General features: G+C 35.5%; 5 protein-coding genes across 7 annotated transcripts in view; 3 read left to right on the forward strand and 2 right to left on the reverse strand.

The window, feature by feature from the left end:
- Positions 1-8,173, forward strand: part of mew (multiple edematous wings) — a 154,672-nt gene extending 146,499 nt beyond the window's left edge. For both annotated transcript variants that reach the window (XM_081977989.1, XM_081977998.1), the window contains 3 exons: positions 52-284; positions 2,568-2,786; positions 2,851-8,173. In XM_081977989.1, coding sequence (XP_081834115.1) covers positions 52-284; positions 2,568-2,786; positions 2,851-3,066 — 668 coding nt within the window. In that variant the 3' untranslated portion in view covers positions 3,067-8,173. The remainder of the gene's footprint in view (positions 1-51; positions 285-2,567; positions 2,787-2,850) is intronic.
- A 155-nt stretch (positions 8,174-8,328) lies between these two features.
- Positions 8,329-13,099, reverse strand: Vps20 (vacuolar protein sorting 20). Its single transcript, XM_081978118.1, has 5 exons — positions 12,872-13,099; positions 9,153-9,262; positions 8,857-9,097; positions 8,624-8,798; positions 8,329-8,568 (listed from the first exon to the last, which is right to left on the reverse strand). The coding sequence occupies exons 1-5, from the start codon at positions 12,935-12,937 to the stop codon at positions 8,519-8,521; spliced, it is 642 nt and encodes a 213-aa protein (XP_081834244.1). The 5' UTR covers positions 12,938-13,099; the 3' UTR covers positions 8,329-8,518.
- LOC145728096 (uncharacterized) lies at positions 9,576-11,231 on the forward strand. Of its 2 annotated transcripts, XM_081978104.1 has the most exons (4): positions 9,576-10,114; positions 10,174-10,403; positions 10,588-10,678; positions 10,733-11,231. In XM_081978104.1, the coding sequence occupies exons 1-4, from the start codon at positions 9,987-9,989 to the stop codon at positions 11,049-11,051; spliced, it is 768 nt and encodes a 255-aa protein (XP_081834230.1). In that variant the 5' UTR covers positions 9,576-9,986; the 3' UTR covers positions 11,052-11,231. The 2 variants fall into 2 exon arrangements, with proteins under 2 accessions (XP_081834230.1, XP_081834221.1); XM_081978095.1 differs by having other exon boundaries at positions 10,588-11,231.
- Positions 13,100-14,030: 931 nt separating the features above from the next.
- Rrp40 (exosome complex component Rrp40) lies at positions 14,031-14,929 on the forward strand. Its single transcript, XM_081975126.1, has one exon. The coding sequence runs from the start codon at positions 14,216-14,218 to the stop codon at positions 14,912-14,914; it is 699 nt and encodes a 232-aa protein (XP_081831252.1). The 5' UTR covers positions 14,031-14,215; the 3' UTR covers positions 14,915-14,929.
- A 3,244-nt stretch (positions 14,930-18,173) lies between these two features.
- Positions 18,174-19,780, reverse strand: LOC145726157 (phosducin-like protein 3). Its single transcript, XM_081975123.1, has 3 exons — positions 19,006-19,780; positions 18,752-18,941; positions 18,174-18,693 (listed from the first exon to the last, which is right to left on the reverse strand). Exons 1-3 carry the CDS (start codon positions 19,387-19,389, stop codon positions 18,515-18,517), a joined length of 753 nt encoding a protein of 250 aa, XP_081831249.1. The 5' UTR covers positions 19,390-19,780; the 3' UTR covers positions 18,174-18,514.
- Positions 19,781-25,479: the final 5,699 nt, after the last annotated feature.

Here is a 25,479-nt window from a genome sequence, read left to right on the forward strand (position 1 = left end):
AAATCTTTTTGGAAAGTGAAATTAAGTTTGTAACATCAAAGTATGAAACAGGTGTTTCCCATGGAATGTGCAATGTAGTAGACCAGTACGCTAACGATACTATCAATCCACTAAATTTACACCCTTTAACACCTGAAGTAGAAGCTCCAGAAAATTTTTTGCTCCCAGACGAATCAGACCAATTTAATAACACTAAATTAAGGCGAAAGCGGCGAGAAAGTGAATTTGTCGTAAAACCTGAAAAAATTGATAAAGGTGGTGTTGAGAGACAAGTTGTGACTATGGTAAGTTAATTTTTATCTTAGATATACATTTTTTTATAATAATGTTAATAATTACCTTAACTAAATTATCTATGTGTTTAAAACTAGAAACCAGACAATAAAATAACCTCCAGGATAACGTACGGATGCGTAATTCTATGGTAAAAATTTTGTTCCGCATTCAGCTGGATTTGAACCAATACGCCTTCTACCTTTCTGGCGGTCTTCCACTGAGCTATTGGTTCGCTTATCGGGAACTAGTTTTTACCCCTTATTTTTAGATGTTAAGTGATATATGGGACAAGTTGCTCTTATGAAGAAACCAGTTCTATACTCATGTCATCCATTCTGATTTCCACTGAAAAATAGATTTACTTATTTTCAGGTGTCCGCTATCATGCCATCTAATTTCTTGTACCGTCACTATGTCTATTTTTATTTTTTCCATTTATTGTATGACACTGTTAGCAGTTCCCGGTCTGTGCCAGCCTTGCACGTTATATGTTCCAATATTCATTCATTTGTGTTGCTAGTTTCCTCTTAGCTGACCAGTCTAATTCCGCAGTGTAGGTGCAGTTTCCATAACTTACACTTTTTCTACGAGGGTAGGTAGTTAACTTTCCACTCAACCCCCAAGACCTGGAGGACCAGAATTTTCCGTTGGGGTTCATTCCATTAGCCGAAAAAGTTCCGGTTTTTAAGGCGCACCTGATGAAAATGATGATATGATGATATTGTTAGATGGGCTCCCTTCGGAGTTGATTCTTAGGCCGCTAGCCGGGCCCATCACCTAGTAGCTAGTATCCCTCCAGTTCGGTGGCCCTGACAAAGCCGCAAAGCCTCCTTGGCCGGGTACCTTGAATATCTAAGGGGTTGATTACACTCTTACCCCAAAGCTCTTTTCTAATCGTCGCAAGTACCCGGCACTGGGTGAGAAGATGTATCGAAGTTTTCTCGTCTGCCAGACGCAAGCGACATTTCGGATCCTGTGACAGACCCAGAATGTGCATGTGTCTTCTCATCTGACAGTGACCCGTAAGAAGTCCTGTCACACATCTGAGGTCCTCTCTGGATAATTCCATCAGGGACTTCAACTTGTTTCTTGGAAAGAAGACATCGCAACTGCCGCATGCCTCCGGCCTCCCCCCAAGCAATATCGGATCTTTGCCAGAAGATACGATCCACAATGGCGGATCCGACCGCGCCGGCTAGTCCTACAATAGATACGGGTCTCTCTTTGGAGCCACGAAGGGCCAACCTGTCCGCCTCCTCGTTTCCCCTAACATCGGAGAGCCTTGGAACCCAAGTTAGACGTACCTTGGCCATCCGCGTGAGCGACAAGAGTGTCTTCTTACACTCCAACACCAGCGCAGACGTCGTTGAATCAGCTTTTACCACATTTCCGATAAACCGTTGTTTGGATTTGACCTCACTGTATTTAAAAACCTCCCTTAACTTATACACGTAACCATTTACCCCACTGTATGTAAATAAGTCGTAAAAAACCGCATTCATCCCTTCCAAAAATTTGAAAATATCGGTTTTAAAAAAACCATTGGCTGTCGTGTTTTTGATAAGGAAAACTCTAAATGGTCCTACACATTTCAAGTCAAATACCTGCAAATTTTGTCGTTTTTAGATCACCATATCGATTCAAAGTCAGTGTTATTGCGATATATTGTTATTACAATATTGCGTTTTTAGGGAAGCGTTTTGAAATCGAGGATCTTGTGCTCGCGACAAAAGTAAATTTTTGCACCGCAGATGACAAAATTGACACTTTTTTCTAGAAGGTTTTTTTTGCAACATTTTCAAATCCTAGCAAAAATGCTATAAATAAAATGTAAAGCTTCATCATTCTATTTTCATCTGGCGCAAAGCGGAAACTCGTAAACTGTATAGGAACGGAGCAACGTTGCGAAATGTAAACCAAGATTCTAAATGGGTTAAAAACTGTACTATTTATTTCATCGAATTGATTTTTATTGAATTTTGAGTGTTCAGACTATTTTAATCTTACAAATGGCAAACACAGATATCAGAAAACTACTGTTATCGTTCAAAAAATTGATGCTGATGATCTTTTATCTCATGTTATGTATTAGCCGCCATTTTTACCATCGTACTTCAAGCCAAGCTCATGTGAAAATACTACTGGTGAAACAAGTTCACAGTCTAAATCACACCTAATTTAAGCTTGGCTTAAAGTACGACGCTGCAAGTGGGGATAAGTTATGCGTTGTGCGCTCTATAAACTAAACTCTACTTTAATTAGTTTATTTCTATAAAACTTGTCTGTTTTAGAAATGTGACGTTTCTGCAAAATGCATAGATATCGAATGTATGTTCAGCGGTCTAAAGAAACAAAACTCAATGTATATCGAAGTTAGATCGAGAATATGGAACTCGACGTTAGTTGAGGACTACAGCAACGTCGACTGGGTTCAAATATATTCAAGGGCCTCAGTAGAAATTATGGACACCAGTTTTAAGACAAAAGAAGGTCAATCCTTTTTATCAGAGGTTAGTTGCCTGAGCAATAATTCAAACAAAATTTACTAATCGAAAATCATATTTTTAATTTCAGGCAGTCACTTTAGTTTACCCAGTTGTACTACAGAAAACGCCGGTAACGTGGTGGATCATAGCACTTGCAGTAATAGCTGGTCTTTTGTTACTGATAGTGTTAGTGGTGATATTGTATAAATGTGGGTTCTTCAAAAGAAAACGTGCCAAAGACAAGACTCTTAGTGGAAATTTGGAAAAATCGACGGACGAAGGACATACGTTACTCCAGAAATAAGACTACTATTGTAAAGTTATTGTGGGTGGTGATTAAGAATGAAAATGAATGTTTGATGATTGTTAGATGAATTCATGCTTATGAAGAGTACAGGAACGGGTTCCGGACTTTGAGTCAGTTTTGAGCTTTTTCGTGAGAGATTTTTCATGAGTTGAGTTTAAGAACAGCTTAGATAAGTTTAGTTTAGGCTGTATATATTTTATTCACTTAATCTGTCACATTCAAACCTCAACTTAGCTTAAGTTGTACTTAAAATTGACTTAAAAGTGTGGGCAAAACAGGCATTAAGTCGTTTTTTCAAACCGGTATAAAACCGATTTATAAATTTAACCACACATTACTGTTTTACAACTTGGATACTTGAAGAGTAATTTTCTTCTTTGCTGGTCAAAGTCTTTAATAGTTTGACATACATACATAACCACAAAGCAACAAAACTCAACAACCTGAATAAGCTACTTTTTTGGTTCACAACTAAAATTTGTAGTAACTGGTAATCTTTGTCTACTAAATGTTATGGAAATCTTTGGCTTTGGTATGTGATCAGTAGCATAAAAGTAACCAAATAATTAGACTTGTAGGAAAGTTGCAATAAAAAACGAACCGTCCGATAATCCGCAAGTTGCTAGAAACTTCTCAAATCAACGAAGCGCAGTCCCGTTGACAGCAATATTTTAATGTGACTCTGCATAACATTTCTGTCTGACTCAAATTGATTTAGTTTTTTCAAAGTTATGTTATGTTAAATGACAAGGGACAATTGCGCCCGTCGGTCTAATGTAGCTCACACATCTGTTTCATCATAGCTCACTCAGAATATCCAGCTCTTCCAGGAACCGGACGACCTTTCTGGGCGAGATGTTGTCCAGATCCTTTGGCCAGAATGCATCCTGTCCAATGCCAATCTGGAGCATGTAGGCCCTTAGGCGGCAATGACCGGTATACAGTGCCGTCATAGCCTTTAAGTGTGGTCTGCTGAGTTGCAGGAGATTCTATCAGGATCAGTCCTAGTATTGGAATGACATGAGCCGGAATGTAAACTGAAACAAGACCGATTACCAGTTCTTATTAGTCCGTGGAAACAGAAAACCTCCTCTGAAGCCTTTTTCGCAACTTTATCAGCCTGTGAAGCCGGAATGACCCGGAATCCACATTAGGGTAACACTGTTGGTTTCACTAAGAGTGTTCAGTGCTTCATGGCAGCTCCTAGCGGTCTTTGACAGGTACCGACTCGACGAATTTATCTATTTCCACCTGAATGATATCGAAAGATCTTCGATCATCCTCCTGGAGCAGATTTCTATGGCAAACAGTTCCTGGAAGAATGTCGGATGTCATCGTCAGAGACTCACAGTATTTTCAAAGTAACGTTGTCGCGCCAATCAATTACCCTATTTATAGAAGCCACCTCATTTTCCATCGTATTTTGAAGACTATGGCTTGCGTTTTCTCCGCGTTTACGTTGATTTTCCACTTGTTGAACCACTTCTCCCAAGCTCTGACCTCTTTTTAAATATGACGGGTCAGAAGTTGCCTACTTTTACTTCGGGTCAAAATCGCAGTATCGTCTGCATAGAGAGCTAAGCGGTTTGCTGAAAGCTAGGCGGATCTTAAACATTCATGTTATAGAGAGGTAACATCTACTGGAGTAGATACTATCGATTTTGACGTGGAGGTCCTCTTGTTGCTCCTTTAACCTCTTGAGGATGATGATTTCTGTCACCAAGGATAGTAGGCGAATGATGAGCTAGTAATTTTAGGGAAACATGCGGTTCGTTATGGTTTTGGAGGTTTTTCTGGAGTTCCGTCTCTGCACGATGTTTTCCCATATTTGTGCGTAAGTAGATTTCCTGGAATTGTCTATCTAGTGTGTTAGTCTATATACGGTTAAATATTGCTGTCTTGTCCGCCTAATTAAGTTCTAAGTTCTATGTAGGGTTGGTCCATATGTTTTACTACATGTTGCCTAATTCTAATTTTAGTTAGCCCTAAAGAACAATGGCCATCATGAACTGATGTTTATCTCTATTTTTGTCCCTCGTTCCCGCATATTAATATAGTAACAACTTTTTATTAGGCACTATGTATGTCTAAAACTTGCAAGATTAATGGTCGGTTGGAGTTATACTATGCTCGGAACACTTCCTGTTTTTGCAAACCAAGTTTCCACCTGGCCTGTCACAAGTCAAATCACAACATAATTACGACGGTGCAACCCGCTTTAACTGGCTCATGGTACGAATCCCTTCCCTACAATGATTATTTACGTATCAATAGCTGAAGCAAGCAAGCAAGAGTGTAGTAGTTTTTTCGATTCATGGTTTTAACAACATTTTACACACAAATGAGTTTTGGATGAAAAAGTTTAATCTAAACTAGTATGGTTCATTTGGCCCGGCGTAAATGGCGACGGGCTTTTTGTAACTTTACTGATTGTTGATGCCTTGGAGACTGGCTAAAACAAGGAATAAAAAAAATGTAAACATAGCAGGAAGGAGCAATAGCAATCAAAGAGGGGGACAGAAACAAGGGGGAGGCAGGGGGAGTAATATGGCGGCCGTCAACTTCCGGTTGGCACTATCAGATCTAAATTTAATCTTGTCCACTGTACAACTTAATTTAAATTTGCAAAACTCAACTGTTAAAGAACCACAAACAAACAAAACAAACTAACACTATACTACAACAAATACAAACAACAAATTTTTGCGGGTTTGAAACTCCAAACTTTCAATGACTGCGTCAATTCAACTGCGCAGTAGGCGAATGCGCAATTAACTTCCGTCCCCCTCGCTTAATGCACAAACGGGTTATAATTTGTATTATTGTTACCTCCTGATACTTGTTCTTTTTACTCATTGGGCTAAAAGCTGATCAAAAAGCCCTAGGGAGTAAAGTCATTGCTTCCGCCCTGAAAGCCAAGGCAAAAAAAATAAGCATTACAAGGCCATTTGTGCGTAATAAATGAAATTAAAATCTGTAATCTATTCCGTATTTCGGCAAACCGTAATCAGTGTGAAGAATGCGAGTGACTGCGAATAAATGTGTGATTTTGCGTATTAGGGTTAGTGTGAGTGTTTTGTTAAATTGTGATAGCACATAAACTTATTCAAATTATTTATTTGTTGTTTACTATTATATTTAAAACGTTGGTGCTGCTATTTTGGAATACTAGAGAATTACGTAGTTTATTCAATTATTTGTATATACCGGTACAAACTGCTTGTTCAGAATGTTAAGAAGTACTTAAATCTAAGTACAGTATTAGGTTAAAAGTCGCTGTTGAAGCAGATAATGAATAGAAAAAAATTGTAACTTGAGCACAATAAAGAAATTATAAGGCTTAGAAGGGTAAATTTGCGGCTACACCGAGCGCTACATACAGTACATACTATTTTGTGTTGCACTCCAAAATTACCAGTATTTTAAATGTATCTGGCAACACTGACACAGTAGATGTTCATGCTATATATTTGCGAGTCAACAAAGAAAGTGAAAAAGTATATAAAATAATTAAACATCAATGTGAAATCTATTGCCAATATACAGATACCCGATACCGTAGCACAAAGAGCACTCGGTGCAGTTTCGACATAAACATAGTAAATTATATTAGTGTTCAATAAATTAATTTACTTATTTAAAATTATGTAGTTACTTCCATAAATACGGTGATACTTGTTATTTTTCTCAAACTAATTATTTTTTCCTGAATGAACATATTTGTGGACAAAATAGAGTCAGCTGTGTTTAACATTTTTTTCTGTAAATTGTATTCTGTCGCGTTAATTGTTGAATGTGAACCGAACACAGAGTGTTTTGTAAGGATTCTTAAAATTTCATTCAAGCCAATAAACTGGATAAACAGATTTCAATTTGACTGTAAATTCTTTACTGCAGAGTGCAGGTTAGAAATTTATATTAATCGTCACAAAATTAGTAATAATGCGATGTGTTGATTAATGATGTGAATATCTTAACCTTCCAATCCAACCAAATTCAAATTAAATTTTTAAATATGTACATACCAAATAAAGTCAGAAGGCACTGAAGTGATTATTTTCAGTTATTTTAATATTGAGCAACTTTATAATGAGTGATGACCCTGCAATTTAATAGAATCTGTTGGAACGTTTAGTAGCCTTAAGGAATCAAAGTATCCACTGCCATTTAATATCGTTAATTGCGTATACGTTTATAAAAATGCACTAGTAAACAATGTAAATATAGATGACGAGGCAAGCAGTGTAAATATTTTTTTAATTTAAGACTTTTTATTGTATAAAGTTTAAGAAAATAAATGATTATGAGTATATATTTTGTATTATTATTGATTGATACCTACCTTAGTTATTTAAAACTCAAGTTTTTTTTTTGATTTCAAACAAAAGTCTTTAAATGCAAGCCCGACATTATCTGTAATTTAAGCCATAAATATTTCAAATATAAAAATAATGAAATACGGTGATACTTGTTATTTTTCTCAAACTAATTATTTTTTCCTGAATGAACATATTTGTGGACAAAATAGAGTCAGCTGTGTTTAACATTTTTTTCTGTAAATTGTATTCTGTCGCGTTAATTGTTGAATGTGAACCGAACACAGAGTGTTTTGTAAGGATTCTTAAAATTTCATTCAAGCCAATAAACTGGATAAACAGATTTCAATTTGACTGTAAATTCTTTACTGCAGAGTGCAGGTTAGAAAATTTATATTAATCGTCACAAAATTAGTAATAATGCGATGTGTTGATTAATGATGTGAATATCTTAACCTTCCAATCCAACCAAATTCAAATTAAATTTTTAAATATGTACATACCAAATAAAGTCAGAAGGCACTGAAGTGATTATTTTCAGTTATTTTAATATTGAGCAACTTTATAATGAGTGATGACCCTGCAATTTAATAGAATCTGTTGGAACGTTTAGTAGCCTTAAGGAATCAAAGTATCCACTGCCATTTAATATCGTTAATTGCGTATACGTTTATAAAAATGCACTAGTAAACAATGTAAATATAGATGACGAGGCAAGCAGTGTAAATATTTTTTTAATTTAAGACTTTTTATTGTATAAAGTTTAAGAAAATAAATGATTATGAGTATATATTTTGTATTATTATTGATTGATACCTACCTTAGTTATTTAAAACTCAAGTTTTTTTTTTGATTTCAAACAAAAGTCTTTAAATGCAAGCCCGACATTATCTGTAATTTAAGCCATAAATATTTCAAATATAAAAATAATGAAACCCACCTATTAAAATAAATATCACAAATATATTTATTAAAGTACAATTATTGGTATTTACAATTTTCAAAAACATTAATTACAGTAGACTTGTTATCGAGCTTGTTATATTGACGGTCAGTGAAAATTCAGTTGACGTAAAAATAACACCAAAAAAAATAACTGTTTCTTAATACAATCAAAATTCCTTTAAAACTATTTAGGCCTCTAACGCAACGCGTTCTGTAGCTTTGCTCTTTTTCGATTTTTCTAGAAACAGAAATAACATTACATTAAATGAACAAAATACTGTTTTGCATATTACCTTTCTTAACATCTTGCTTGGCACCTTCGTCTTCAGCCTCTGAAGCTTCACCATCCCCAATAACTTCTTCCGTCGGAATAATTGGCATCTGTTCCTTCAAAATTTCGGCTAATTCATTTTCAACAGCATCCTCGTCTTCAGCTGTTAGTCCACCACTTAGAAGAGTGGATATTTCCTGTAAAGGCACCACTTATATCTTTTTTACGTATTATACAATAAAATAGTTTGCTTACGTCTTGCTTCTCTTTGGCTTCTCTTGTCTCGTCCAGAATCCTTTCAATGTCCTCGATATTAAGAGCATCATTAACTTTCTTTAAAGCTTCGTTTCCTTGCTTCAACCCTTCTACTACTTGAAGTTCAATTTGAGCGAATTCTATATCGTGTGTTAGCTTTTCAAGGTTTTCTAACTGGCCGTCGGTCTTCACCAGCAATTGTTCTTGGTAACGTTTTTTCTTAAGTAGTAATAGCGCTCGACTATATTATTGCAAGATAATTAAAAAAATAAACTTAAGTGTTTCTAAAGACTTACTCCTTTTGACCTTTAGCGAGCAGTTTTTTAGCTAACTCTCTGTCACTGGCTAAGGTAAGTTCTATTCTTTTCTGGTATTGTTTCAACTTATCTCGTTGTTGTTTTAGTTGCTGCAAATATATTTTTAAATTAAAAAATGTTTATTGTAATTAACAGAATATTGAACTGTTAATACTGAAGCTTTAAAAGGCCATTTCTTCTAGATCAGAACCAGTTTGCATACAAATTAACTTTTTATATTCATGCCAGCAAAGTATTGTGTATTTTTCTTCCTATTTTTAATAGGAAAATAGTGAAATATCCTGTGACTGTGCGACCTGTGAATATGCGTTTGTGATTATTAATATTAGACCTTTAAAATTTTATGTATTAAGAAAGAAAATATAGCGCAAAATAGGTGGTACAGTTGTTTATAGAGCTCGATTCAGATGAGAAAAGGCCACCGCATCATCAATGACGCAGTTTTTAAAACTATTTCTTTCTCCTTCTACAGTTGCCGTCGCATTAGATATAATCAGAGGCGTCCTATTAAAATATTCCCGAAAATAAATTCTTAAGCGGTCAAAAAGCCACTTGGCAACGTAGTACGGTTTTTTACTTGGGCACAATTAAAACAAATGCGGGTGCGGCCAGGGACAGATGGACCCTTTTACATGCTTTTACTAGCCGGCACTCTAAACGATGTTGCCAAGTTTAAAAAAATGTAGTGGCGGACAGGTTGAGTTTAAAAATTAGGTTAGGTTAGTTTCCGTTTTAGTCTGGTGTTTTGGTTGTATTGTTGATGGTCGCAGTTTGAGTTCACGTGTTATAAGTAAAAATCGTTAATTTGTCACAATGTCTCCAAAAAAGATTGGGAAGAAAGGTGTTGTGATACACAGCCAAGGGCGTGAAATTGTAAGTAACGTCTTAGAATTTATGAAGAAGGAGGCAGAAGGAGTTTCCATTCCTTTGAATAACTACAGGTATTGTCTTTGATTAAAAACGACGAAAACGTTGAATAATATAATAAATATCATTTTAGAGAGAGAACTATAGCAGCTACAGGGGTGTCTAGATCTACTGTGCAGAAGATATCTAGAGAAGCACTACATGTTGAATGGGGAGGGCCAAGCTCATCATTTCACACTCCTACAAAGAAGGGACAGATTAAAAAATTAAAATTGGATAACATCAAACCTGATGAAATCAAAAGAATCAGAGAAATTATTTATGATTTCTATATTCTTGAGAAAAAACTTCCAACATTAAAAGGTAAGTTTATAATACATTAGGTATACCTACAGAGTCTTCAGAGTTTTTCTAGCAGAACTTACCATGTTTTTTACAATTAAATGTAAGCCTAGTTTGCTATATGTATAAACCTTGATAATGTGTTAATTGAAAATTTAAAACAACAAAATTTAGACTAAAATGGGATTATTTTTTATCTTTACAGGTATTTTGCAAAAAATTATTGACCAGCAAATCTTGACTGAATCCATTAGTGTAAGCAGCTTAGGGCGATTGCTTAAGAACATTGGATTTAAGTATGTTTTACATCTTGGCAATCATGTACATCAAAATAACTTTATCTTTTGTAGGTGGCAGAAGACACCAGACAAAAGAAAATTCTTGTGTGAATCATATGACATTCGCTTAAAACGAATAAATTTTTTAAAAAAATTGGTGCAATACCGCTCAGAAGGTCGCAATATTGTACATACAGATGAGACATACATTCACAGTAGTCATATTCATGACAAAGGATGGTATGATGAAAGTTTTAAAGGCTTACAAAAACCAATTTCTAAAGGACAACGCCTTATAATAGTGCACGCAGGTGGAGAAAAAGGATTTATTGAAAATGGATTGCTTATATTTAAGTCAGGTAATATTTATGTACACCTCAAACCTACTTAAGTACTTCCTCCTGCTTAAATAAAATAAGTTTATATAACAAGTAATTAATAAGTTTCTACATTGTTATCATGTAATTCCATGCTATTTCTTGCTTAGAGCAGCCTTCTGAGAGAAAGATAACAAACTGGAACATGTTCAATGAATGCTTGTAGATTTGAATAAAAAAAATACTACACTTTACTGTGAAGCAATTATTAACCTTTCCTGTGAAGATATGTGTGACTTTGAGGTTTTGCTTCAGAAATGGCCGAACGGGTGAACCAGTTTGTGCATATACAACAACAGCTGTTTAGTCTTTTTCGTGCATTTAAAAAAAAACACTATATTCTGGGGTCAGCATGTCTTTTAATAATGTAGCAAAAATGTCTCAAAAAATCATCTTTTGTTGGACAACATATTCCGTATTTCACAACAAAAGTAAGGTTTAATTAGAATAAACCTTTTTTCCCAAACTCTCTCCCAATAACTTACATTTCCATATGTTGACAGCTACAAGAAAACAAAATATAATAGAGAATTTCTGTTTCCGACATATAACTAACTGTAAAAACATACAGGATGGGAGTTTTCCTAATTCAGTGTTGCCAGAGTGTAACATAATTATTGAATTGTAACATAATTTTCCTCAGAAAAGTGTTAAATCAGCATTACCTACCATAATTGATAGTTGTATAATATTGAAATCCTGGCAGAAAAATATGCTAACCTGAATATATGGACAATATTCATAAAAATGAAGTACATAATTGAAGCATAGATATTCTTGGTATGAAGTTGTTATTTGTTTCCAGATATTATGCTATTTACTTATTATTGCAATGCCTTAAAAAATAAGTCTAATTAGGTACCTATTTTACTTTTTGCAATTTTGGATATTCGGTGTTCTAAGTGTAACTGACAAATTATTGCAGATGATTTTGATGTTGCAATGGAAATACCAACCTGAAAAATTACTACACAAAACAGCATATATTTCCAAAGTAAAACAATGGCAAAGTGGAAACAAAAGTGTAACATAATTTTCTAAAAAAAGTTATAATTTTGGCAACTCTATAACATAATTCTATTTTCATAGTCTGGCAACTCCCTTCCCAATAAAAACAAGCAAATTAGGTCACCCTGTACAAGAGGCTTGATTCATAATTAAAGGATAAACTTAAATGCAAGCTTGAAAAAACCATGTTTCCTTGAATTACAAGCAAAATGGAATGCCAATATCAAAAGGATATAACTTGAACCTACAAACAAACAATTAAATGTGTGTTATCATATGATATGAGATAACAAGTAGTTAGATTATATTATAGAAGTTTCTTCTTTCTTTCTCTTAATTATGAGCACAAGGCACAAGTAGGAGTGGTCTAGACTATTGGCATTTAAAAAAATGTATTAGCCCTTAAGAAACCCTAAGGTCAACCAAAAAAAAATAAATCTGAGAGAAAGGGCTTAAACAGAAAAAATAAAGTTTTTGTGAAGTCAATTGGGTTTTCTCTGTCAACTGGCTTAAATTTTAATAGTTAATGTGGGGATATAGAAATTGATGAAATTTACAATTTACAGGTTAGACATATGATTTGTGAAGAGCCGTCACGTGATAATCAGTCAAGGCAAGGTATAATAACAAAGGCTTTTGCTGAAAAATATAATACAAACCTGATAAAAACACAAAATTACACAGGCAGTAAGCAATAATTAATAAGTACAAGTTATGCCTGGAAAAGACAGAAGATACACAAATCTCCTTTACATTAATATTACCACTACCAAACTGTTTTAGTTAAAAGCACTGAAAATAAACTAAATATCCAGAAATTACATACCAGAACTGCTTTATCTTGTGCTGTAACTCGACTAGCAGGTTTCTTCTTACCAAATATTATACCCATCTTGCAATAATCGATACGTTAAATTAAACTAATATAATAGTTAACATTTCACTCACAAAATCATAACAATTAAATAATACTAGAGCCTTTTAAAACTGGGTAGAGAATTAAAATACACAAATACAAATCACAACAATAAAAATGTCAAACTCTCAACAGAGAACAGAGTATAATGTGAGGTTAGGTTGTCATTACAAATTGTTTAGGTAAGTTTAGAGCTGTGTTCCGTTTTTAATCTGTTACGATTACGCATTTCAAATTACTGATTAGTTCACCCTGAATAGAAAAATGATTACAGTTAGGACTATGGTTAGTCCACATTTGCGGAATTTACGTAAATCGCAGCATTATTCGTAGTATGTGATGTGCTCCCAAAACCGTTTCTTTGATCAAATAATTTAATACAATTCACAAAAAGTTGAACACTATATTTTTGGTGCTTACGTAGAACGATTTGAATTAAAAATAATTGTTAGACGCATTGATTTCAGTTTTACTCTCTGGTGAGTAACCCCTATTTGCACCGTCGTACTTCAAGTTGAACTTAAGTTAAGGGTAGTTCAGACTGTGAAAATACAGGTAAAAAAATCACAAGTCTGTACCTCACTTAATTTAAACTCAGCTTAAGTTAGCAGTACAACTGTTGGCAAGTACGACAAATGGCGGTGTGATATTTTCATCCCTCAAATGATTCAGAAAAGTTTTCTATAGGAGTCCTGGAAAATAGTTATTAGCGCAACAAGGGAGGAAAATGCAACTTTTGCTTCCGCAAACAATTTGAGACCCGACGCGAAGCGAAATTAAGTATGGTTCAGACTGTGACAATACAGATGGAAAAATTCCCAATCTGGACTACACTTAACTTAAGCTAGGCTTAAACTACGACGGTGCAAATGGGGGCTAGTCGATACGTCATTTACTACATAGTAATATGACCGAGGACCGTGGTTCGGAACCCATGATAAACTGTAGGTCCCATCCAGATTGACCAAGCAGCGAAAAAGAGATGTAAAAATAATTAAAAAAAACCGTTCTGCAGCTTTGCCACAAAAACCAGTAAGAAGAGGAGAAGTCGTTTGTGTTGACAGTTGACCTAACCTAACATTTTACCTAACTTATAATCTAACCTCTAGTTTTTAAATTTTGTAGTATTTTATTTATTTATGATTTAATATTTGTGTAATATCTTGTCTGGATCAAGAATATTGCCAAAAGTTATTGTTTTTTTTATCATTGATTAAAAAATATCGAAATTTTGAGCTGAAACTTAGTACAAGAATGTCCACTTCCAATACTAAGGGCGAATACTTCTTACCAGGGGAAATCATCAAGGATTTAAAAGCCAAAGACAAACAGATTATCATTGGTCCAGGGCTTCGAAGAAATGAAGAAAACTCTGACACATTAATAGTTACTCAGCCTGGAAACCTTTGTTTTCGACCACCTAACACATATTGGATAGGATGTAAGAGAAATCGATACATCCCTAAAAAAGGAGATTTTGTGGTAGGAGTTGTGACAAAAAAGTCGGGTGATACTCTTAGAGTGGATGTAGGAGGTGCAGAACTTGCAAATTTATCCATGTTAGCCTTTGAAGGAGCTACCAAGAAAATGAAACCAGATGTTAATGTGGGTGATGTGGTTTATGCCAGAGTTTTGAATGCTCACCAGGAAATGGAACCTGAACTTGTGTGTGTAGATCAATATTATAAAGCTGGCCGTTTAGGAGTACTCTCAAATGAGGGTTTTCTTGTGAATTTAAGTTTGTCACTAGTATATTCACTTTTGAATGTTGAAAATCCATTACTAAGAACTCTTGCAAAGAAATTTCCTTATGAAGTAGTTATTGGGGTGAATGGTAAAGTTTGGGTTAATGCAAACAGTGCCAGAGATGTGTTAAATATTTGTAAGGCTTTTGAAGTGGCTGAAAGTGAGAGTGAAAAAGGTATTATTGAGGCATGTATACAGCAAAAATAAAGTAGTTATGTTTTTTGTAAGTTTTTTTATTGATCCTGTTCTCTATCCTCAATAACACCCTGTAGAGTTTTGCATTAAGTTGGCATATCCTATGATGACATGATAAGATAGATAGTTCTAAAATTATAAGAAAAAAACTAAAAGAAAATTAAACTTAAACAGTTTTAACATATTGTATATCTTTAACAAAGCTTTTTTGAAATATGGTCTATATAGCAAGCTGGCATTATTTTTCCCTGTGAAAACAATAATGATTACATTTTTTCCTAATGATTAAAAAACCCCCAGTATTGTGGGCGGCACTAATGGGAGCGATGCAGGTCATCAGTGAGTTTGACGTTTTGAAAATGCATTCCTATTGCTTGGCGATTAGTTGCGACACTGTAGCGCTTTCTTTCTCACAGGCGCTTATTAACTGAACACTGAATGCAATTCTTACACAAACGTGATCTTCTCGATCTCCACGTTTAAGGAGTTGTGTGCGTTGTTGCCAGATTGCTAGTTCAAAAGGTCAACGATGACTTCACTAAAAACTGCTTACAGAGAGACAAAAAAACCTCAATATTGACTAATAGTTCAGGCAATGAATGATCAAAAAAGCGTATAGAGGAAAATGCTTGGAACACAATTTTCGACTTCGCAACTTTGTTTGGATTAGTTAGGAGGTCAACATATCAATAAAAGTCCCATTTTTCGGTTTTTTGCTTATATCTCGGAAACTATGTGTCCTACCGACAAGACCTCCCTAAACAAAATGAAAGCTGCTTAAATTTGCTACAAGAGCTACTTCGAGTTATCCGCTCTTGAAAGTGTGTAATTTTGAAAAATTAATTTTTTTTCTTCACATTATCGCTCTTTTTGACGGGATAACTCTTTAACCATGCACCAAAATGCTGAATGCTGGCTGTAGGGTTTGTTGGTAAGCAAGCAATGGCTAAAATCGTCAATTCCACATTTTCTAACATCAAATTGGCTCGAAAAGACCGAGCTCTTCCTCTTTCAATAGAGTGGACTCATCGGTTCAAATCAACGACGAAAAGATTCCTGTGGACCCATTCTTGCTATTCCGACGTATATCCATCATCAAAAAAATGAAGGTGGGATGAGGAAAGCGACTAAGTCAGCGCTGTCCAAACTATTCAACATTACGACCAAGGATATGTACATGTTACAGCTACAAATCGTATTTGATGGAGGGCTTCTCCTTCATAAAGTAATTTGGCAAAGAGGTGCAAAGATATTGACAATCTGCAAGAGCTACATCCACTTTATCACGAAGAACTACCACGGAAAGAGATGTAGGTACTGTAGTCTTTGACGGTTATTCGTCATTCATCTCAATCACAAAAGTAGCAGAGCACCAAAGGCGCTATCGATTCAGGAAGTCTGCAGACATCTATTTCAGCGAAGACACCGAGATAAACGTCAAACAAGAAGATTTTCTGTCAAATCAGTTCAACAAAAGCAGACTCATTAAAATGCTTAAGATGAAGTTTGAGGACAATGGGATTAGGACCCTTCAAGCAAAACGTGCGGACGTTCTGATTGTGGATACGGCTGTGGAAATGTCGTAAACGACAGCTGTCTGCATTGTGGGAGAAGACGTCGACCTCATCGTCCTTTTGATGGCTAAAGCTGATGCGTATAAGGACATTATTTTTATCAAGCCTGGACGTGGAATGATGAGAGATTCCTTATTCTCGTCTCAAGAGCTTCAGCACCAAGGTTTCAAGGACGTGCTGTTTTTGCATGCATTTACTGGATGCGATACAACATCTAACGCATTTCGAAAAAGCAAGGTAGCATTTGCGAAGTTGTATCTGAAGTCGCCAGAGATCCAGAAAGAATCAGAAGTTTTTTTAGATCCTTTCTCTACCACCGCCCAAGTACGAAAGGCAGAGGTGAAACCTGTATGTCAAAGTGGTATGGAGCTCCAGCGAGAGGTCTCCTGAATGCCTACTTCTTGAAATCGGTGGCCACCATCAAACCTGATATCTCTTGTTTTCCTCCCACCGAAGGAGCAGTAAAACAGCATTCCCTCAGAACATTGCATCAAGTTCAGCTGTGGCTAGAAAATGACCTGCCTTCTCAGATGTATGGGTGGAAGATTGAGAACAACTGCCTAGTCCCCGTGCACAGTGAGTTAGCACCTGCACCGGACGATATTCTTAAAATGATTGTCTGCCGTCGCACGAAAGACTGGCTGCAAAAAAAAGCAAGCCTGGTTCCCAAGCATGCCAAAATTGCCAGGGGAACTGCTTGAATGAGGTCCCTCAAGTTGACTCCGAAGATGAAGAGGATCAGGAGGATCCTGTGACCGTTTGTTTACAGGGGTCCGCGATGGAGAAGACGATAGCGAAACAAAAGATGAAAACGAACACGAAGATCAAAGTCCTTCCCCCCTCAAGAAAACCAGAAATTAACCGAATTCTTCCTACTGTTGTAATGTTTTAAATTAATTTTCTATGACAATAAACTTTTTTTTATTAGTCGACAGTTGACTCAAAAAGCTTTAGATTTTACGCTCAACACTGAAACTGCTAACATTTGATGAAGTAGTAAAGAAATGTACGTTATCGAAAAGATTTTCATGCTCTACAACCCTATGGTCAGTATATATTTAGTTTTTCGGTGCATGGGTAAAATTTTATCCGATCAAATAAAAACAAAAAAATATGAAAAATTAGAAATCACAGACTTTCAAGAGCGGATATCTCGAAAACTATACAAGATATCAAAAAACGTCGGCAGGACATATAGTTTCCGAGATATAAGCAAAGAACCGAAACCGAAAAATAAGACTTTCATACTCCCCCCCTCCACCCGGCTCAAGGGCTAGAGGCGGGGACTTTTGATCTCCTAACTAGTCCAAACAAAGTTATGAATGAAGTCAAAAATTGTGTTCCAAGCATTTCCCTCTATACTTTTTCGTTGCCTGGACTAACCATTATTTTTTTGTAGTAAATATCTATTTATTGTATTTTTACATGTTTATGACTTTATTCTACTTTCAAAATACTTAAAATTAGCTAATTGGTATGCTACGCCGATGATGTAGGTATTTAGTTGTCTGGACTAGAATATTGTTATTCAAAATTCTCTGTCAAAAAGGCTGCGTCAACTTTTATATAAGTAAATAAAAACAAAATTTATGTAAGGGTTTTAATAAAAAATCTAAACATCTGGCATCCTGGCGCGTTAAACGTCAAAGACGTGTATCGGCCGATTTATTGCCGTCTACCTGTATGTCATTGAAACAAGAAAATTAAATGCTATTTATTTGACCAACTAAAATTAAATAGGACTTAAAAAATTGTAATAAACTCTCATATGTCTAAAAATAAATGGTGTTTTGTATATTTAGCACATCATCAAAAGCAGCTAAATAAGTTATAGCAAAAAGAAATGGTTTCAAGCTAAAAAGATCACACTGCTCATATACACTAAATTGTAACTTAAATGTTAAATCATTGTGATTAAGTGAGTGTCAGTATAACAGTATGTGCAGGCAACCACTATAAATACGAAAATACAAAATTTATTAAAATGCAATTATATGAAAAATACGTTAACTAAAACTTTCAAAAAAATTCATGTTTTTCAGTCTAACAACTCAAGTTCTGCTAGCTCTTCAGGTGTTAGTTCAGTTGATTGTTCGGGCATTCTTGTTCCAATCAATTCTTCAGATTTTAAATTATCACTTCTCAGTCCATCCTCTTCAATATCCAAGTCCTCATCATCTCTATTATAAGCACTGTCCCTAATTTTCTTGCCATAACCTGTAGAACAATCAACACTAAGTTTGCTCAATTACACTGTAAATCAGCTGAAACTTACTTTTTGACTTTTTCTGTACTTGCTGATCTGGAGGAGTATTAAGATCTCCCTCATAATTAATTATTCCATTATGTGCAATTCTCCACTCTAGCACGTCAGTTGAGAAATCATCTCTGTTTCCCAGTTGTGCAAAACCAATTATTTTGTCAACCATAATTGTGTTTTGTATTAAGACTATAGTTGGAATAACCTATAATATGTGCAATTTTTGGAATATTATTGAGTTATTTATATAATGTAAAATTGAATCATACCTTGACTTTTAGTTTTTCAGTCAAAAATGGACACTTTTCAGCATTCAACTTAGTAAATCGAGTCTCAATATGCTTGGGAGCTAATATCTTCAGATGTTTGTCTACAATCTTAGATCTCTCAGATGAATCAGTATAAAAATGCAATACAATGTTCTCTGACTTTTTTATTATGTCAAAAAAACACTTTTCTTCAGGGAGTTCCTCATACTGTCCATGATCGTTTCGAAGCCACTCTTGCTTTTTCTGTTCCTGTTTTTGCAGTTCTTTTACTCTTTTCTTTCTCAGTTGTTCCAGGTCATTCACATCCAAATTGTCGATTTGTTCGATAGTGGCGTCCACCTGTTTTTCTATAGCTTTTGTGACTTGCAAAAGTTGATTTTCCATTTTTATGTTAAAGTTTTCAGTTTTCACTTTTCACCCACTCAAATTATACTGATTTACAGTTTTGACGGAAAATTTGAATCGCTGGTCTTGTGAAATCAGTAACCGTGGATATTTATACTTGCCTGACTAACACTGCAAAGGTTTTTAGTAATTAAATCAAATATTTTGTTGAAAAATATTGTTTCTTTGCACCGGGTGTTGATTAGGGTTGATGTTGGTCTGTGGCCGGGAGGTGGGAGGTAAAATTTTTTTATTTTGACAGTTGATGTTATTACATTATGCTTGACATTTCAAGAAAACAATTAATAATTCAATGTTTACGTAGGACAACCTGTTATTATACCGCACTAACACACTATACTGCAACTAGCAAAATCAACTAGAGAGCTATTTTAAAGAGGGTCTCACCTAAGTGCCACGTAGCAACTAATTTTTTATATAAAAATCACAAAAAACTGCTAAAACGAATAAACAAGTAGTAGTTCTAACCTAATTTTTTCCTATTAACAGCATCACAGAAGTAACAGAACAGCTGACGATGACAGTTTCTTAAAGAACTAATCTAATGAGTACGTTCAGAAACCTTGCAAAAACGAATGATTGCATTCCACTTCCACATACGCGCGTAATTTGTGATGGGCTTTTGTTTACACGTTGTATGAAAGTTAATGCAGCAGTTGACACATAACCATTTGCACCATTGAACTTCAAGCTCAGCTTAAGTTAAGCATGGTCCAGACTGTGCCTTTTTTCTACTGAATTCTACACAGTCTGAACCACACTTAACTTAAGCTTCGTTTAAACTTCGACGGTGCAAATAGGAGACCAACAGTTTATTTTTGCTGTATTCTTCAATAAAATTATAATACAATCAATCAATATTTATTGGTGAAGCACATGCCAACAGCAATTTCACAAGTCAAGTACCAATATTAATACAATTTCACAAACTTAAAATTAGAGACAAAAACATAGTTTCCAATACAAACACACTTAAAAATCAAGGATTGTTTAGACAGTCACAGGGTTAAAAAGACAGTCAAGCACAAGCGTCACCCATAGCACAACAGTGCAATGGCGACAAAACGATCAGCGCAGGAAAGTACAACTCTGAGGCTACAAATCGGAGAAGTCACTCCCCAAGTATTCAGTCATACTGTAGAAAGCCTACAAAGCCAGCTACCTTTAGATACAGTTTAATTTATGTTGCAAAGCTTTTAAATGTAAGGTCTTTTATGTGTGGTGGAAAGTGGAAGCACATTAAACAATTTTATGCCGTAGTGCTTTCGCCCATCCCACGCTCTGGCAGTCCTACCAAATACAACCGCTATATGGCTACCCATTCTGGTATTATAATCATGATGGTCAGAGTTAAGGCTGTAGTTGTTGTAATTTTTTTTTATGTACAGTAAGCAATTAATTATATAACACAAGGCATGGTAAGGATACCCAGAACCACAAAACCATTCCTGCACTCCCACTACCCCAAACCCGCCATCACCCTAACACATCTCCTCTGCACAGCAAACACCCCATCCGCATGGGCAGAGTGCCCCCAACAGAGTATAAATGCGAGTGAAAAAAGGCATAATATGCGCTCCTGAGGACACTAAAAGAAACAACATTCCTCAAACCACGAATAACATAGGTATATGTTCCTACTTAGTTTAGTTTACTGGCCACCTGAGTGGCATGCTCTTTCCAGGTCAGCTTTGAGTCCATATGAACACCGAGAAACCTCACAGGGTCTGTAAACGTATTTACAGACCAAAGACCACAGTCTGTGTTTAAGCTGCATTAATGCTGAAACGATTTGCGCCAAACCAAATCAGCACATCTGATGTGCGCGCATTCAGGTCTACACTCTTAAGTGGTTCGAGCTTTTTTGAGCAATTTATAGAAGTAGCATCATCAGCAAACAGTAGTATAGTCCGACTGGTGTTAGACAGTTTCCTATGTCATTTATGTAAAGTAAAAAGAGAACCGGACCCAGTACGGACCCTTGAGGCACCCCATGCATCATAGGCTTCCTATACGAGAGAGTTATTAAAGGAGACGTACTGCTGACGATCCTGCAGGTAAGACGTGGGCAACGCAACGCTGTTAGGGTGCCAAGATGATATCTCGAAAGCTTCTGTATCAAGAGGCCATGGGACAGTCAAACGCTTTGGTCAAATCGAAAAATGTTGCCTGTTCATAAGCTCCACTCTCAAAGCAATCCTGGATGCAGCTGATAAGCTGACCTTGCTGTGCGAGTTGACATATTATTTCTAAAGCCAAACTGACGGAGGTTAAAACGTCCACAGTTCTCTAAGAAACTACTAATTTGGTTTTTTTAAGCACATTTAAAGAAATTACCAACTAGTGGAACTATAGATACAGTTAGATACATCATCCACAGAGCCTTTTTTATGGACAGGCACGACCCGCGCTATCTTTCGGCAGTCAGAAAACCCCCTCATCAATACAATACAATAATGAAATATGGAATACAGCTCTATATGGAATATGGCATTATATCAATATATTTTAGCTGCATACATTTTTGCATCATGCTTGTGGTAATATGCCAACAAAGGAGAGGAAAGCTGTAATAAATTTTTTTTTAATCAAATCGCCATGTTGATGAAATTGAGACGGATTTAAATGGCGCAGAGCAATCTTACAAACACCCTATAAGAAGGAAGTTGTAGGATTAAAGGATTACTCGTATTTTGGAACATTTTAAAGTTTGACCACCCAAATTTGACATAAAAGACTGTATAAAAATGGTGAGGTTTTATTTTATGTTTATCAATCCCAATCCTCTGACCGGTTTCGCCGTATTACGGCTCATCAGAGAAGCTATAGGGCTTGATAACCAAAGAACAAAACTCTTATTCCAGTATAGTCAAGTGGATGCCAGAAATGATGGTCGTTGTGCAATATCTGATGGTAACATCTGTACTCAACTCTATGAGTTGTGAGAAAGTACAAATGGCGTTTCCAAATCTAGAAATAGCCCCATTAATGTCGCATCATTCGGTAAACACCGATCTGATTGGTTAAAAATGGTGGGAAGAAGGAAACCTAGGGACGCACAATTTGTTCTTGTGACGTAACCAAATTTTTTTTGGTTTGTCAGTATTGTCGCGTTGCAAAAGGAGAAATAGACTCTTCTTTGGAAGTACTAGGAACTGCTTAACCTTTTTTAGGGCTAAACCTTAAAACCTTGTTACTTAATCCTTTTTTTATAAGTTGTGGATTCATCGATATATCACTGAGCTACCGTAGTCGATTTTCAACAAAACTTTCCCACATAGTGTGCGAGAAAATGCTACTTTGCATATACAACAGTGTGCGCAAAGAAGCTTCTTTGTCGTCATTCCTAGAAAAATAAAATATCAAGTTACTCAAAGCCTAATCTTAATGGTTCCTAATCCTTAATTCCTAATGGGGCTAATGATCAACATATAATCTCAGACACTTTATCGGACGGCATAAGAGTTGTCGAGATATTGTATCGAATCTCTTCGTTTTTGTAAAATATAATATTTGCGTGGAAATCAAAACGACGATTATTTCATAAATTATCCTTTTGTTTAATATATTATATTGGTCGACAGCAGATCTAGTTGGGCTTTCGTTTATGCTAAGTTATTTTTTAGTTGTAAATAGATTCATTGGTTTAGTTAAGCTATAGGTAAGTGTGGGTATGTAATATGATATTTGTGGCTTGTGGCACGTGTGTTTTGGGAAATTGCAGTTAAGGGATTTAGGCAAACTGAAAAATATTCAGATATTAATCATCAAAGAGCGTGGTAGATTCGAATAAGTTCTTCTACTGTGAAGAAACTAAAGACACTTGATATTTGATATTTTAGGCAATAAATTAATAATTAGAGTTAAATGGGGGATTAGTGATCATATGTATATGGTTAGGCTTGATAAGGCTAGTGCACATCTGATTTGATTTGAGACTACTTTGTCGGGATAGGTGTAGTGTACCGGGGTGGCGTAATACGCTTTTAATAACTTAACAACAACCCAACCACGAATAAAACCATCATGTGAGCCTTCTCAGAGCAAAAAACAACTTACACCTCGCTAACTAATCTAGAAACTTGTACAATGTTCTGTTCAAACTGCTTGCCAATTTATTCTTCGTATACTAAACCATTGTGAAGTGAAGTTAAACTATTAAATCCACAACCAATACCAAAATCCTACGATCTTCGAGTAATCAACTCAGTTGTAGAAACCTGGAAACCAATTCAGAAAACAAATTCTTGGTTATATGTTTTGCCAAAAGAAACTATCGTCACTTTGAATTGTGAAAATTCTCAACCTGTTGACCATAAGTTCACTAAAACAGGAACAAAAACTGTCGATTATACACAGCCCCGACAGTGTTAAAAGCAACTAAATCCCAGACATACGAACAAACTTACCATCTTCCAACTTTCAATCTTACTGAAGGCGATTGTTGTGAGAAAGGAAATAATTATGAAAATAAAACCATTGAAACTCCTTTACAATTTTATTCATTATCACTAGATCGCGAAAATCTCAATGTAGCCAGTCATAAATTAAAGATTTTAAGAAACGAAATAGATGAAGCAAGTAAATCAAGTTCTTCATACTTTTTATCTATATTAAGAATCATTGTAAGAGGCATAATCATACAGCAGGAAGTGCTATAACAAATTGCATATAACATTTACATGCTGTAAAGAAAAAACTAATAAAGTTTTATCTGCTCTACCTGTTATAGTAACGTATGATAGTGTTTCCGGATGTAGTTAAAGGAAGAGGGCCTACGATGTCTAAAACGATCCTTTCAAGAGGTTTTTCTGACGTCGTAGTACTTTGCATAGCTTGTTTGTTTTTTTTTCCTGGGTTTGACGAAGTTTTTAATGTCATTCTTCATGTTTTTCCATCTGAATTATTGTTATTTAATGCGATCATACATCTTGTGATAACCAGAATGTCTAGACTGTGTGTGACTAGAACGATTTTCTTCCAGTAAAGTCGGAATCTGACTATCATCTGGTGTTGTTAAAACGTCATGAAAGATATTCACTTCTATACCAGAGTTTCTAATTACAAACAAGTTTTTGCATTACAATAGTTTAATTTTTAATTTTGATACGAAATCATGTATTATTTCGTAAGAGCATTTTTCCCAATGGTGTGATTTGTAAATGAGATAGAAGGTTCTTAGAAGATTTTGATGTTAAGAGATTTAGGATGTTGTAAGTTTAAATAGCACAAATAGATGTAACTTAGTTGTAACACTTTTAAAATATAAGGTAGGTCGCTTACGTGATTATGATAATGAATTTGCTGCATTGAAGAAGATTTGGAAGTTCTACAAAGATCTCTCGGCGGAACCTGAAGAGCTGTAGGAGGTTCTGGAAGTCTCTGGAGGTTCTGCGAGATCTGGTTCTTGTGGCAGCGGCTTCTGTTAGCTCTAGTTTTTGGTTGGAGTGCTGAGGTTTGCGTACACACCGGACACTTTCAGGACACCGGATAGAGAATTTATCTCTATTATACCCCATTTCTGACACCACTTTTGTAGTGTACCGGGGTGGAGTAATACGCTTTTAATAACTTAACAACAACACTATTATTTAACCAAGAAGATATGCTGATTTTGTAGTAGAGAATAATTAGAACTAGGATTCGTGAGTTTAGCTGACCACTGTTGTTAGCTTACATTTTAGAATCGGAATAATGATCTCTTGTGATGGTCGATGATTACTTATACTAGTTGCCGAACAGCGGCGTACAATGGTTATACAAGCTTATCTTTGCGTAGCGGATTGGGATGGTTATCTAGTTAAACATTATTCGGACCTTTGGTTTTACTTAATTAGTTCTGAATGACTTAAGTGATTTCTAATGGTATTTGGCAAATAGCAAAAAAATATATAGGTGTATCCTGAGGGTACATTACATAGGGAGCGATGCTCTTGCAGATTGGGTCGTAAGGAGGCTCAGTAAGGCTTTGCCTTGCTTTAATAGTTAGAGTGCAAACTTTGACGCCATAAAGCCTTAGTTGACTAGGTCGAAAGGTTTGCTTGAGCAAATGAAGTGGTGAGTTGACCT

The sequence above is a fragment of the Ips typographus genome, linkage group LG1 (genome assembly GCF_016097725.1).
Source record: "Ips typographus isolate SLU linkage group LG1, UJ_Ityp_2.0, whole genome shotgun sequence".
Lineage (NCBI taxonomy): Eukaryota > Metazoa > Arthropoda > Insecta > Coleoptera > Curculionidae > Ips > Ips typographus.